The 16,008-nt window shown below is 36.7% G+C and overlaps 1 protein-coding gene across 1 annotated transcript in view; it reads left to right on the forward strand.

The window, feature by feature from the left end:
- Nucleotides 1-7,088: 7,088 nt before the first annotated feature.
- LOC102959637 (tigger transposable element-derived protein 1) overlaps nt 7,089-16,008 on the forward strand; it is a 41,977-nt gene continuing 33,057 nt past the window's right edge. The window contains 1 exon segment of the mRNA XM_042977208.1: nt 7,089-7,236. Coding sequence (XP_042833142.1) covers nt 7,089-7,236 — 148 coding nt within the window.

The following is a 16,008-nucleotide window of genomic DNA, read 5'->3' on the forward strand; positions in this document are numbered from 1 at the left end:
TTATGAGACAGGACACATACAGAGGTGAAAAATTTTAATTTAGAATATTCCTTCACCTTTTATAGTAGAGCCAAGTACTTTCCTTTGAGCATGGATCTGCTTATTGGAGTGGATTTGCATATTACCCTTTCTTACATGAAATATATCCTAATGCATCATCCTCAATTTCCTTGGCTTATTCAGAGTAGAGTGAGAATTTAATTGCTACTTGTGAAGCAATATGAATGCCAAACCTTTCTAGATTTGTGCTATATCCCCCAATATTTTAATATCACTGTCCTCACATGTAATTCAATAACATCAATTCTTGGATCTTTCTGAAGGATTAAATCTGGTTTTCATAGAAACAGCTCCTTCGTTTCAAACTTATATTTTATCAATATGACATATTCAATTAAGCGATATAATTGCAGTAGCAAGAATAAGTGCATTATCAGGTTGGGAAGAAATATGAATAATTTATGTAAGCATATGGCATGGGGGCCAGGAGGTCAAGTATTCGAATGCCCGAGGATGGTGTGCTAGGGCAGGCCTTCACCGCATTCTAGGCTTCAGGCTCCATGGTCTGGAATGAACAGGAAGCTACTGGTAAGCCCTCATGTTGGTGCTTTAAAGATCAGTTAAAGGGTGCTCTTACTGAAAAATTTTAAAGACCTCTGGATAAAATGAGAAGCCAGATTTCAGTGCCCTTCAAATATACGCGCTTCAACTTTCTGTTTGTATACTTAGAACCTAGATGGAACACATCTGTGAAATAGTTATTTGGAAGGCACTGTATTTGCTGATTTTAAAATGAAGTCATAAAGTATTTTCTTGGTCATATGTTTCATATGAAAACACATACTGAGTTGAAATAGGTATGATCAGAAACAGAATTTTACTCTTCATTTTAAAGTGGGAAGAAATGGGTATTTTATCTTTTTCAGGCTGTAGTGATATGCTAAGTTTGATGTCATGGCCCAGAATGATTTGCCTAATTAATGAATGTGTCCATCTATTTTCCTTTAGTAATGGACATCTTGTTATAGAAACTAGGGCTACACTAACTTGTTCTTTGTTGTAGTGAACAAAAATGGTGGGTAACTTTATCTCTAGGCCTCCTTGCTCATGGGTTGGTCATTTTTATTAAGGCTATGAATTCAGAAAGAGTAGAGGTGTATTTCTCCCAGTATATACCTGGGATGAACTGGGAATGAAGAAGCTGAGGGAATTGGAGGAGGGAAGTATTTACACATCTGCCTCAATCACTCTTCCCTCATTCAACAGCCCAGCAATTTTTTTAAAAGTGTTTTTATTTATTTTTGGAAGAGAGAGAGTGCAATTGGAGGAGGGACAGAGAGAGGGACAGAGAGACAGAGAGAGAGAATCCCAAGCACGTAGCCCGATAACTGGGTTTGAACTCACAAACTCAGACCATGACTCAAGCTAAAGTCGGGCACTTAACCAACTGAACCACCTGCCCTGAACCCACCAATTTTTTTAACTCACCTTTTAACAATCAGCCCACAGGCCAACACCTCTAACATGTCTTCCTTTATTTACCTTGGAATATCTGGCATTATCAAATTTTGTGTTTATTCATGGTAATATTAATACTGTGGGACAAAATATACCAGGAAGAATGTTTATATGAATGATTAATAAGGTCTGATTCTAGCCTGAATTGAACTCTGGTTTCTGCTTAGTTTACAAAATGTGCTTTTGCTCTCCCCATTTCTACTTCAAAATAAAAGGACAACAAAACAGTAAGAATAACAAAAATAATCGATTTTTGGGGTTTAAAGAGTACAAGTCACATGGAGCTTTTATGTCCATTATCTTATTTCTTCCTTCTAATAACTCTATATAGGAAACATTTTTAACAGCACCATAAAATCATGGATGGGGAGAACAGGGCCTACGAGGATTAATTTGTTCAAAGGCAAATAGCTAGTAGTGGCAAAAATGGGATTTGAACTCAGCTCATCTGATTTCAAAGGATCTTAATCCTAAAGTATATTGCTTCCCCCCAGCTAATATAATAATTGAGTCATTTCAAACTTGAATTCTGGAACGCCAGACAGTAGAGTTTTGACATCACAGGAAGGGCTCTTTGTGAGATGAAAGCCTGACCCTTTCAGAACTGGACTTGTGTAATTGACTTACAGTGTGGGATAGTTGTCAAAAGATTTCATGGTCTCATCAAACCCTGGCACTTAGGGGGTACTTTGAATTTTTGTCACCATATTTTAAATAAAACTAGACAAAGAAACAAAGCCTGATAGGTTAGGGACTGGTAACTGAGACACGCACAGACTGGATGAAGAAACGGAGGGCACTAGAATATCTGAATGAGGATTTAGAAGATACATTTGGTTTGGAAAATATCACTTTTGGATGACTTCTGAGAGAAACATTTCAGTGTAAGATGGAGAAAAGTACCAGTTTGCAACAAGAGTACATGGGAAGTGAGAAAGTGATAGCAGTTAGTAGAGTCTGTCTTTCAAAATGTTAGCTAGATGTTCTCATCGAACTCTTCAGTTAAGCAAGAATTCCGTGTAGGGTGCTTGTGCCTACCTCAGTCAATTCAGTCTAGAAATAGAAGGTCACCTGCATAATCCTTGTTGATTTTCTTCCCTGCAATGTATCTGTTTTCTCTTTTGCCATGTCAGCTGTTTTACTAACTGTAGATGCACTTTTTATTTTATTATTTTGCCACCTAAATAGAGTAAAATTGAGATTTCCTACCAGGTATGTTTTATAGCAGTGTAGCAAACTTAACATACTTAATTGACATTTGTAGAACTTGGTATTTGAAATATAGGTGTTTATATTGGGGCACCTGGGTGGCTCTGTCACTTAAGTCTCTGACTCTCGGTTTCGGGTCAGATCATGGTCTCACAGTTCTGGGGATTGAGCCCCACCTCAGACAGTGAGAAGCCTGCTTGGGATTCTCTTTCTGCCCCTCCCCCACTGGCTCTCTTGCTCTCTCTCACTCAAATAAATAAACTTAAAAAAATAAATTATTTGAAATATATGTGTTTATAAATAAACATAATTCATTGTGATTAAGCAAACCCAGGGGATTGTGTATCACTCATAATTTAAATTTTAAAGCAGGCTTGTCCCCACTCTCACCCCTGCCACTCCACCTGATTTTGAAGTCATAAAACATGACCTTAGTTTTGGAATTGGACTCTGGAATAAAAATTTAAGCAAACATTTTGACATAGCGATAGTGTATATTTCATATTCATATATCCTCAAATGAATACATTTTGAAGAGTAGCGCTAGTTCTATCACAGTATTTGATGAGAATGCATTAAACAGAAGCTAATGAGTGATGCCAGCGGTGATGCCATGGAGACCTGGGGTTTCTAGAAACAACAATTCAAGGCACTGATTACAGTTTGACACTGTTGTATAAGTCCTCCTGGGGCATCAATTAATCCATGAATTCTCTCTGTCCCACATTATTTAACAAAGGACCTAAACTTAATGGTCTTACTTATTTCACTCAAAAAGTTAATCCCTTACTGGATGAAACATGTGTCTGTAAATTGTGATTCAAGGTTACAGAATTTTACTTTATATCCCAGTCCTCTCCAATCAATAGTGCTCTCTCTTCCTTGTAATTCTTATAGTGGTATCACTGATATTTACCCAAATCTCTCTTCCCTGTAATTCTTATACAGATATCACTGATATTTAGCCAAATTTTAATACTTGAGTAATTTAAGTTAAGCTGTTATAAACTACTGAATATTATGGAATTATAAAAATAGTTACTTTAAATATATATCTATATCTATATCTATATCTATATCTATATCTATATCTATATATCATAAGACCCAGTAATTGCACTTCATAAGGTATGGTAAAATATTCATTACAGTTCTATTCTATATAGTCTCAAACTGAAATCAACTCAAATGTGCTTCAAAAATGGAATGGATGAATAAATGGTAGTATAGTCCTCTATTGGGATAACATAGAGCAATGAAAACAAACAAGATATCATCACAGGCAATATATAAATGGATCTTATAACCATAATTTTGCACACAAGAAACCAGGCACAAAAGCACATATGTTGATGAATCAGTCTGTCTGTCTGTTTATCGATCGATCGATCGATCATCTACCTATCATCCATCTATCTATCTATCATCTATCTATTATGGATTGAATATTTGCATCCACCCCAAATTCATATGTTAAAATCCCTAGTGTGAGGGTATTTGGAGGTAGGGCCTTTGGGAGTTTATTAGGTCATAAGGGCAAAGGCCTCATGAATGGGGTTAGTGCCCTTAAGAAAGAGACCCCAGAGAGACCCCTTGCTCTTTTCCCCTTTTGAGGACATAGCAAGAACTCTCATAATACTGCCTTGAATATTTTCAACGTATCTTCTGAAGTGAAATTGCCTTCCATGAACCAGGGAGTGGGCTCTCAACCAGACACTGATTTGTTGGTGCTTTGATATTGGACCTCCCACCCTCCAGAACTGTGAGAAATAAATACGGTTTAACCCATTCGGTGTATAATATTTGTTATGGCAGCTCAAAGGGAACAGGATCTATCACAGGCAAAACTGGACTGTCATAGAGTTAGATTGGTTATCTTTGCAGAACGGGGGCTGTGAGAGGGCTTGATGGATATTCTGCAGCACTGATGATGATCCAGTTCTTGATTTGAGTGCTGGCTGAAAGGATGTGTCCACTTTGTAAAAACTTGCTGAATTTATGATTTGTTCCCTTACTCTTTGCAAGTTATGTTTTAATAAGGTACACTTTAATAAATGTTCTTGCTAAGAGCAACTCCCTAAGAGACATGTTAAGTGCCAGTTTATTCTCCATTAGCCACCAAATCAATAGAGTACATTCTTAATATTTCAACCTGTAAGCTTTCTGAATTGAGGATAAAATCAGATAAAAACTCCAACAAATTAACTTTGAGCAGATGACATTTAATTCAAACAAGATCAAATAGGAAATTGCCCTTTCTTAAAGATGCTATTACAGTGGTATGCTACCTAATTACAGATACTAAATCACTTGCTTTTATCCATTCTATTTTTGGGAAGCATACTATTGTGGGTAGCATTCATGAATTAAAAATTGTGATAACATGTAAAGAGACACTTAGGTGTATTGTTAAAACACATTCTCCAAAGTAAGGCTAAGCTAATTTGAGCTTGACCTTATCAGTAATCAAAATTCAGCGAATAAAACATACTATAATGTGCATGATAATTATATATGGCAGTAGAAAAATTTAGTGCAATGGATGTGAAGACATGGTAAGAGGGGCCTAGTATATTTGTAATTACTGTCAATGATAAACATGTGCTACATAAAAACTCAAGAAATAACTTCTTGCTGTTGGCTGACGCTCTTGGATGGATATGCTTTATAATTAGCTATCAGAGGGGTGCCTGTGTGGCTCAGTTGGTTAAGCGCTCAAGTCATGATCTCACGGTTTGTGGGTTCGAGCCCCGTGTTGGGGTCTGTGCTGACAGCTCGGAGCCTAGAGCCTGTTTCGGATTCTGTGTCTCCTTCTCTCTCTGCCCCTCCCCCACTTGTGCTCTGTCTTTCTATGTCTCTCAAAAATAAAAACTTTTTCTTGATAACTTTGTAAATAAGCAAGTTTGGCTCTTTCTCCTGAAAACTAAAAGACAGACCCCTGAGTCTTTCTCTGCCTCTGTTTCCACAAGGGTGGAAAGCAGAGAGAGTTGCACCATGAATATAGGAAAATTAATCTGCAGCAGAAATGACCAGAGTTGACTGAATATTTACATTGCTCATCTGTATTCTTTGATTTGATCTACTGTTAGCTGATTGTGCTCAGGATTGGATTTTGGCTACACGCAGAGTTTCTCTGCCCACATGTTAGTTCAAAAACATATACTTCGAATGTCTACTCTGTACTAGGAAAAGTGTTAAATCCTAGCAAAATATGGGTATGATCTATGTTTTCCAGAAATAGACACCAAAGAAAAGGTATAAATGCAATGTAGAATTGACACAGATCATATGAAAAGTATTTAAGGGCAACAGCGGGGGCGGGAGGGGGGTGGTCGTGGCAAAGGATTACATTTGGAAAGTGTGACCACAGTAGGCTTCATGGAATAGATATAGCAAATGATTTCAGTCTTGAATGTTGGCTGGAATATAAACATGAGGAAGCATAAGAATGGCATTCCAGGAAGAAGAGTTAAAGCAAAGGTACAGAGTAAGGAAAATAATAGATACTGAGAGTAAATAGTGAGTCACTTACCTGGATGGGGATGCCAGATGTGTGTGGCAGCACCATGAGAAATAAGACTGCAAGGTGTACTGGAGCTAGATCATGGAGGAATTAAGCATATGCATTTTGTTCATTAGGCAAGTGATCCGAATGATATTATTTATTGGGCAACCATATGTAAGATATATTAGAGCACATAAAGTTCTCTTGAAAGTCCCAGAGGAATAGTCTAGCTTGGTCTGCTCATCCATGCAAGGGAAAAGTCAGGCTAATACTGGTAGTAAAAAATCTATAAAAATAATTTCCTGTTTAAAAATAGGTTTTTTTTTTTTTTCTCTAAGGAAGGAATGATGTAGCAGGCTTTCCCCCTGCTTAATCATTTTTTTTTCTTCTTTGGCTCCACATCCTGCATTTCTAAGTACATCTGCATGTTCAGATAGAACAAATTTCAGATGTGAATGAAAAGTGGAATGCTTTTAATTTTCAAATAATGCCTGCCTTAATGGTAAAATGGCTATGACAAGATTAGCCAGAATCATAGCACTCGTTTTATTGAAGAAAAATAAGTCAGTGACAGTCATTTTATTTATACAGCCATCTGCACAATCATGTCTAAATCCTTCTGGTATTTGAAAATGCAGCTTCCGAATGCGGGATCTTATTGGGAGGCCCGAGTCACTTGGAAGCCAGGAGGAGTGACAGTCAAAAACACATTTTTTTGTGGGCCCTTAATTCCAACCTCTTATACCGTTAGCCTTTTTATGAGCTGCTGTCACTGTGAAATCATACAAACTCCAGTAAACAGGGAAACTACTGCTTGGCTCTCCGTCCTGAAAAGGCTGGTCTGCTTTACGATTAGATGTATGGAAAGGAGTTTGGAATAAGATCAGAACAGCTTCATGGAATCACTGAGTTTGTGAGGCGAAAGTCACTTCGAGTTGGCCTAGCTGAGTGCAAGCCTCCACGTTGTTCAGAGACACTCAAGAGTGCTCTGGACAAGCCCACGGGTTGCGGGACTCCAATCCTCCATACGCAGACACACACAGACACATACAGGCGCGCACACACACACACACACACACACACACACACACGCTTCATTTAAAGCAGTACACTTTTGTCTGATTTATATATTGAACTTTCCTCTAATAAATAGTAGTGGAAATTGCAGACCTAGTAGAGTGGCTTACAGAATCCAATTTATGGATTCATTTCATGGATGATGTAACAGTTTGGAAAAAGAATAAATGTCTTTCTTTTATCTCTTCCTCCCCCCAGCCTTCCCAGAGAGAAGAATAAATGGTTACTGATGTAATGTGGTCTTTATAAGGTATTTAACATAGGGTGTGTCAACTTTAAATATCAGTTCTTTCTCTTGTTCTGTTCTCTTTGAATTTTGTGCTCATGTTACTTCAGGACCTTCAGTATTTATAAATAATTCTTCTTTAGTGCTTGTTTTTCTGTGGTATTTCAAAAATACTCCCAACTCTTCCTTCACTGCAGACATGGATTTCATCGAGTTCTCTAGCTTGTATGACTCTGTTGTCGCTCTTTATGCAGGCTACTCTATCCACTTGTTACCATGTTTGGAGTCTAAGACTCATGTCGCCCTAGAGAATCATATTTGAAGAATCCATAACATATGTATTAACTTAGATGCTTATTTAATATCAGTATTATAATTAACATATTTTACACATTTAAAATTGGTTGTCCTAAGGAATAACCAAACAAGATTTTTATATATTAGGACTATTCCAGGAAATCAGGGAGAAAGTTTTGATTTTTTATTTGGATTAGGGTTTGTGCTATAGAAAATTTACTGCCTGGGTGCGCCTGGGTGGCGCAGTCGGTTAAGCGTCCGACTTGAGCCAGGTCACGATCTCGCGGTCCGTGAGTTCCAGCCCCGCGTCAGGCTCTGGGCTGATGGCTCGGAGCCTGGAGCCTGTTTCCGATTCTGTGTCTCCCTCTCTCTCTGCCCCTCCCCCGTTCATGCTCTGTCTCTCTCTGTCCCAAAAATAAATAAAAAACGTTGAAAAAAAAAAAAAAGAAAATTTACTGCCTCAAGAGGTGCCTGGGTGGCTCATTTGGTTAAGTGCCTGACTTTTGATTTCAACCCTGGTCATGATCTCATGGTTTGTAAGATCAAGCCCTGTGTTGGACTCTGTGCTGACAGTGTGGATTGGGATTCTCTCTCTCCCTCTCTCTGCCTCTGCCCCTCCCTTTCTCAAAATAAATTAATTAATTAATATTTTTTAAAAAGTTACTGCATTAAAAATATTGAAGGTGGGGCACTTGGGTGGCTCAGACTGTTGGGCACCTGACTCTTGATTTCAGCTCAGTTCATGATCTCATGGTTGGTGGGATTGGGCCCCACATCAGGCTCTGTGCTGTTAGCACAGATCCTATTTGGGATTCTTTCTCCCTCTCTCTTGCCCCTCCTCCCCTCAAAATATTTAAATAAACTTAAAAAAATAATAAAAAACTGAAGTGGAAATTTAAAAAATATATTGAAGGTATGTGAAACAACTCTATCATTAGATTAAAATGTATGTGCCTATATACATATATTGGTATGTTCAACTGACCATTTGAAAAGTTAACTATAGAAAAGGAAATGTGACAATTTAACAGTCAGTAAGAATATGTATATATTGTCAATTTAAATTGTGATAAAATATTGTATAAAAGTTATAAATCACTGGGGTGCCAGGGTGGCTCAGTCAGTTAAGTATTTGACTTCGGCTCAGGTCATGATCTCACAGCTCATGGGTTCAAGCCCAGCATCAGGCTCTGTGCTGACAGCTCAGAGCCTGGAGCCTGCTTCAGATTCTCTGTCTCCCTCTCTCTTCCCCTCCCCCACTCATGCCGTGTCTCTCTCTTTGTCAAAAATAAACATTGTAAATTTTTTAAATTATAAAAACACCATTAACACATATGTAAACAAGGTAAAAGTATTTATAAAACACATCGTTCCTTCTGCAAATGGAAATATCTTAGCAATGACAGTATACACAGTATAAAGTACTAATTCCTGTTTTAAAAAAAAGAACGCACTTTTTAAAAGCAAGTTTACTTTGCAGTACCTTAAAGTTAATCTTTGGGTAAATAAGATATCTCACTATAAATAACAACATTTTTATTCTTTTATAGAAAAAGTCTGCTTGTTTAATATAGTAAGATTTAGGTAAGACTATATTGTAAGAATTATCCTCAAAGAGGCAAAATAAGTGAAAACAGAAAGGAAAAGAAGATATTCTTATCATGTAGCCAAATGTCTAAAACCAAACACCTGATTATAAACACTTTCAGAATTCATTCTTTTCTTCTGTTTATATTCCTTTTAAAGGTTAAATTCCCACCCCAACTCTTTTTTTTGTACAGAAAAGGGCAAACAACTTTGTCCTTATCTGAGCAGTAGCTCTTGGTAAGCCCTGTGCCAAGCCATCTGATTTTAAAATAAATAACTCTTCCCCAAATAGTAATCTTTTCTTGATTAAAAAAGATGTTTAGAAAAAGAAAACAATATATTTGTTCACCTACATGAGTCTTGAGTGATATGGCTTAGTAGTTGTGTTGCTTCTATAAATACATCTTTTGGAAACAGAGAAAATCACTTTTCTGCTCATTTTAGAAATAATAAGAGCCCTTTGCAATATAATCTCCAAGGAAACAATCATTCCAAGGACCTTGATTGGACAAACCAAATTCTCTAGCTCCTGCCTTTCTACTCTAAATCTTTCTGTCAAAATATGATAGGTTCTGTCAACCTTGATGATGATCTTGGAATGTAATTCCAAAGTTACTCAGCATTTTATTTGAAAAAGCACAAATTTCAGGGGCTTTTTAAAAATTATTTTTAATTTTTATTTATTTATTTATTTATTTATTTATTTATTTAGGAAAGTGGCTTAATTCTTCACTCTAGACTTGGAATGTGGCTTGCGGAACTCCACGTTGGAAATGCAAAGGCCTCCCTCCTCTAATCACTGCATTCACCACCACTGGCAGGGAATCAGCTTGAGCTCTTACTGGTTGGGATTGATCCTTTCAAGTTCCAAATCTTTTTCTTTGGCTTTCTGATGCAGAAGCTCATTTAATCGAAATGATATTTTCCACCCTACCAATTTCAGTCCCATCATATTCTTTCTCACTAGCGGATTGCAAATGTGCAAGTACATCAATAAACACGTTATGTTAATTTATTTTAGTCATTTATCTTGACTGAGTGGAAACTAAGGGAACTCCAAACAAATTGAAAACAAAAACAAAGTAAAAAACAGGTTAAATAAGTGGGCGTCAACACATTTAAACTGTAATTATATAATCAGATGCCTTTTTTTGGCAGAAATAATTAGATTCAAGATATTTGGAAGATTTTGATATTATTAATTCTTAATGTATGACACGTGTCATTTGGTTTAATGTCTTCTTGTTCCTTGGGCTTTGTCTACAGTGACAAAGGGCTGGAGAAGTATCCATGGGTTCTGTCATTGAGTAAATTGTTGCAGAAACCAGCAAGTCTGAATAATTCAACCTCCTCCCCCCCAAAACTCTTTCCTCATTTTATTGTCAGGATAGTCTATTAACTGCATATTTTTCTCCTCAAACATACATTTTGATATTTAAGAAGTCTGTTCCAAAAGCACTTCAGTGGCTCAGTTTTGGTTAAGTGTCTGTCTCTTGATCTCAGCTCAGGTCTTGATCTCAGGGTGTTGAGTTCAAGCTCTACTCTGGGCTCCAAACTGGGCTCCATGTTGGACATGAAGCCTACTTAAAAAAAAAAAATTCTGTTCCAAAAACACAAAAATTAATGGCACAATCTTAGAGTTCAAAAGAAACTTGTCAACTAACCAAACCCCTCTTTTAAAGACAGGAAAACTGAGAATGAAGGATGCCGCACACATCTTAGCTGGAGGCAAAGCTGGGTACAGAACTGAGGTCTCCCTAGTTTCCTGCTTCAAAACTGGGCTCACACACTGTTTATTGCATTTTCCTTATATGAATAACTTTTAAAAAAATATGTGTCCAGTTCAGGTAAGATAAATTTTTGCTAAAGACATATTTTTTTTTTGAAACCAACCTAAATAGAAGTTCTCAAGAGTACCATTAATTAAAAATTACATAAAACAGGTAAAATGTTCATTTTCATATCAAATTATCATGTGTATTTCTAAAAAGTTTGGGAATCATAATATCAGTGTTTATCAACATTTTAATTTTCAGTATTCATTATGAATCTACAAAATATGCAAGTGAGCAATTAATTTTAATATATAATTCATTGTTTCTTGCCCATGATGTTCAACGTTTACTGTCAAGTGGCCAAAAGGTACAAGAAATTATCTTTTTAAAAAATTCTTTAAATTTATTTATTTAGAGAGAGAGACAGAGCACATAAGTGGGAGAAAGAGAGAGAGAGAGAGAGAGAGAGAGAGAGAGAGAGAGAGAGAGAATCTCCACTAGGCTCCGTACCACCATTGCAGAGCTTGATGTGAGGCTAGAACCCACAAACCATGAGATCCTGACCTGAGCCGAAGTCAGGAGCTGGATGCTTAACCTCCTGGGCCACCCAGGAGCCCTGAGAAATGATCTTTTATAACACAAAATTATCACCTGAATGTTGTTAATGCCTCATAAACGCTAATAGAGTATAAAAAAAGATAGCCCACCGGATTATTAAATTTACCTTTAACTAAATGCTGAATAACTCATCAGCTGAAGGCTATGCCTATAAGGTATGGGAATTAACTATCTCCTCAACTGAACCACTCGTTATCACTTCAGTAATATTGTAATCTCTGTAATAAATCACGAAATCTATATTTAAAAAAAGAATTTGAATGACATTCAGTAGTATTCACATCAGGAACTTAAGGATTCTTGATCACTTCCATAAAATAAAGGTAACATACATCACCAGGCCAAGCAGGACACATGGAAAAGGAAAAAAAAAACATTGCCTGAGAATATTATGTTGGGAGCAGAATAAAAATACTGTAGCCAAGTGGCAGGGGAGAAATCTGAACAGGAGTTTTAGAAGTTCCTCCATCAAACATATTTTCCGTATTAAGTTGTACCTTACCCTTGGAAAGGTAAATGTGTGAAGGAAACTTTATCTGGCAATGAAATTATTTTTGTCATTCATGTAAAATTATGAAAATAATTTTTATTTTTAGAATGGGATAAAGAAGAAATAATTATATACTGGAAGAAAATGTTAATGTTGTTATGTTTGGGATAGTATATACCCATATCCTTTTTTAACAATGGGAGCATAAGGAATTCTTATTAGGAGTATGGAAAATAAATTAGAAAGACTAATCATTGCTTTTTTCACACTGCACATATTGAAAATGCACAGTTCAATCAGTTATGACATATTATATATGCCTACAAAATCTTCATCACTACAATCAAGATATCCTCACATATATTTGATTATTATATAATATATATGACCAAATGTTTTCTAGTGCCCTTTTGTAGTTCCTTCCTTCTACCTCTACAACCCTTCTACTCCTTCCCCAGTTCAGAGTACCACCAGAAAGAAGCCAAATGCCCTTTAATGGGGAATGGATATACATCAGTGATATAAGCCATATAAAGAATGCCATCCTCTGATAAACATGAGCCAGTGACACACACAACATGGATTGGACACACAACAGTGTCCAAAACAAGGACACTGAGTGAAAAGTTAGAGCTAATGAGTACATATGGCATGATCCCATTTATATATTAAGAAAGGGAAACTGTTAGGACAAAAAATAAAACATTAATATTTAATTAGCTTTTTGGTAAGGTGTATGAGTTGTTTAAGAATTCCGCTTCAGGGGCGCCTGGGTGGCTCAGTCGGTTGAGTGTCCGACTTCAGCTCAGGTCATGATTTCACAGTTCGTGAGCTCGAGCCCCGCATCAGGCTCTGTGCTAATAGCACAGAGCCTGGAGTCTGCTTCAGATTCTGTTTCCCTCTCTCTCTGCCCCTCCCCCACTTGTGCGTGTGCACTCTCTCTCTCAGAAATAAACATTAAAAAAATTAAAAAAAGAATTCTCCTTCAAATTCTTCAGTTCCTAGTCCAAACAAAACAGAACAGAAAGTCCTTAGTGCCTGACTATAGCAAGCTTAAGAATTCCTTTAGAGCCAATATACATTCTCACAAAAGTCTGACAGGAAGAGGATGCAAGGGGCCCCTGGGTGGCTCAGTTGGTTAAGCGTCAACTTTGGCTCAGGTCATGCTCTCACAGTTCTGGAGTTCAAGCCCCACACTGGGCTTTCTGCTGTCGGCACAGAGCCAGGATAGAATCCTCTGTCCCCCGCTCTCTCTGCCCCTCCCCTGCTCACGTGCTGCCCTTTCTCTCTCTCAAAAATAAGTAAACATTTAAATTTTTTTTTAAAAAAAGCAGATGCAAAATAGGTACAAGTTTTAGGCACACCACCATCTCTCCATTTGTTGATGGCTTCTTTTTGCAAATTTATCTTCTACCAAAAGACGTTATCTGTGTAATATCTCTTTCATTTCTTTTCCTTTTTTTCTTCCATGGGCTGTCTGATTATAATCACATGCTGCATATGTTAAAAGTTTGCACAAGGTATCTCCTTTTTATAACGTCTGTGTTAAAATAAAAAGGGGAGAAATGTTTTTGAAAACTTACTTATGAGGAAACAGGAATCTTAGCTTTTAATTTAATATACTTGCCACTTGATTACTCATTGGAATTCGTATTTAGCTCTTAAGAACACACTTAGGTTCTTGCTCTTTTCCCCAACACACTGCAAAAGACAGCTTATGCATAGGTTGGTGAAGTTAAATTTAAGTTAGTTAAATGGAGACACAAGAAAGTGGGAAATCTCCTACTTTTTCATCTCAAATATTGAGGAAACATGACCTCATTTCTGTCTGAATAAATTGTTCTTCAATTGATTAGCAAATTGAATGCTTAGATGTTGCTAAACATCTTGTAAAATAATGACATCTTATTGGTGTGTTTCAACCTACAGAGCTGGTCATTAAAGACTGATAAACAAAACACTGACCTTAGAGTATCCAAGTTTTCATGAAAATGTTAACTAAATGGCCAACAGAAGAAGTGACAAAATCAACAGATAATTAAAACTTCACAAATTCATGTTTGATTATAATATAGCTTGATCAAATAATGAGTTGATTTAAGGCAGATAGGTGAAAAGGAAATATTTTATGGAAATACTACCACACAAACATATACACACATAAGACATTTTGAAAGTTTTGCTGAAGAGATAAAATAATTGGCATGAGTCTGGACACCCTGTTTAGTTAGAGCCTATGAAATTGATTCTTGCATTTTTATTATTAATAATAAAATATGTAAGGCTCAAAATGAATTCTAATCACCTTCCAAGTTTGTGGTTACATTGAGTTGAGTGAGTGCTTTTTTCTGTACAATATTAATATCATTTGTAAGAATATTTTTTCTTTCAATGAAAATATAGAATAAATTAGGTCATGTTGCAATTAGTGAAAAATAGTATAAGGTAGCACGTGTTTGATACTAAATAAAAAATAAAGTGACCTTGAGATTATTTGTCGTGAGACCTAAGGAATATTTTCACATAAATGGAGTAGAAGTCAAAACATGCCATTGCAGAATGAGTGAACATTACTTACTGTTTCTCTGAGAGGTAGATTCCTATATGTTATAAATTACAAACTTTCAAATTATAATTTTTATAGAGTAATGGAACTCTAACAGAAAATAACTAAAGCTTTTTTTCAATAGCAACAAAAGTGCATAAAAAAAAAATTAGTCCATCTGTACTTGTGCCAAAGGCAGAAATCCAAAAGACAGTAGCAAAAGGCCAGGTCAGGAAGCCAGCTCAGCTCACCATCTGTAGTAGAAAGCAGCGTCTATTTACAGAAAGGAAAATGTATGTTTAATGCAAAGAACATTATTTCTAACAAGTAACTTATCTGGAATATGGCACCACGGGGAGTTTGGAAATAAAAGAGTCAGCAATAAAGGGCACTAGTGTTCTCATAGGAGCATGATTAAGTGGCTGACTGAAGCTTCCGCTTGTTTTTGCATTGAATTTTTTCCCTTTAGTTTGCAACAGAAAGACAGGTCCCATAGGAAGAAAAACTTGTCATCTGCACAGTACATCACTCAGTCGGGTACAGATAACATCTCTTCCCTGTGGGAAGAAATTCTTTTTATTGGACTTTATGGGCCTATACTTACATACTTACATTGTTTGGGTGTTGGTTATGGGCCATGCAGCTCCCCATCCCTACTGGAGCCAGTATTTTTTGGTGCAGTCCTCAAAGACTCTCCTCCAGTCTCCTTTACCAGCTCAAACACTTGTACTATATAACTTGCCCATTGTTTGTCCTTAACTGGCCCAATATATCACACTCAAATCCAATGCCATGTTTTTCTTTTTGCTGTTAAACTCTGTAAAAGCACAGTGAAAAACAAACTCCCAAGCCTCGGAAATATACACAAAGTAACAAATAGCAATATGAGGCTGGTACTGTGCCAAGTATTTCATTTGATTTGTTTCTGTAATTAGTTCAGTGGCCCTGTGGGTTACTGTTATCTCTCACTCCTGTTTCACAGTTGAAGGCACACACGTAGTTGGAATTGATGAGTGTCCTATACACGTGAAGAATAGAGCTTTGATTTGTACTCAGGCTGCCTGATACAGAACTATACTCCTGATCACAAGGACATATTGCCTCCTCCATTTTTAATAACTAGTTTCAAAACAGGCCTTCCTAGACTCCATTCCCACTCCA

Source organism: Panthera tigris, chromosome A2, assembly GCF_018350195.1.
Source record: "Panthera tigris isolate Pti1 chromosome A2, P.tigris_Pti1_mat1.1, whole genome shotgun sequence".
Lineage (NCBI taxonomy): Eukaryota > Metazoa > Chordata > Mammalia > Carnivora > Felidae > Panthera > Panthera tigris.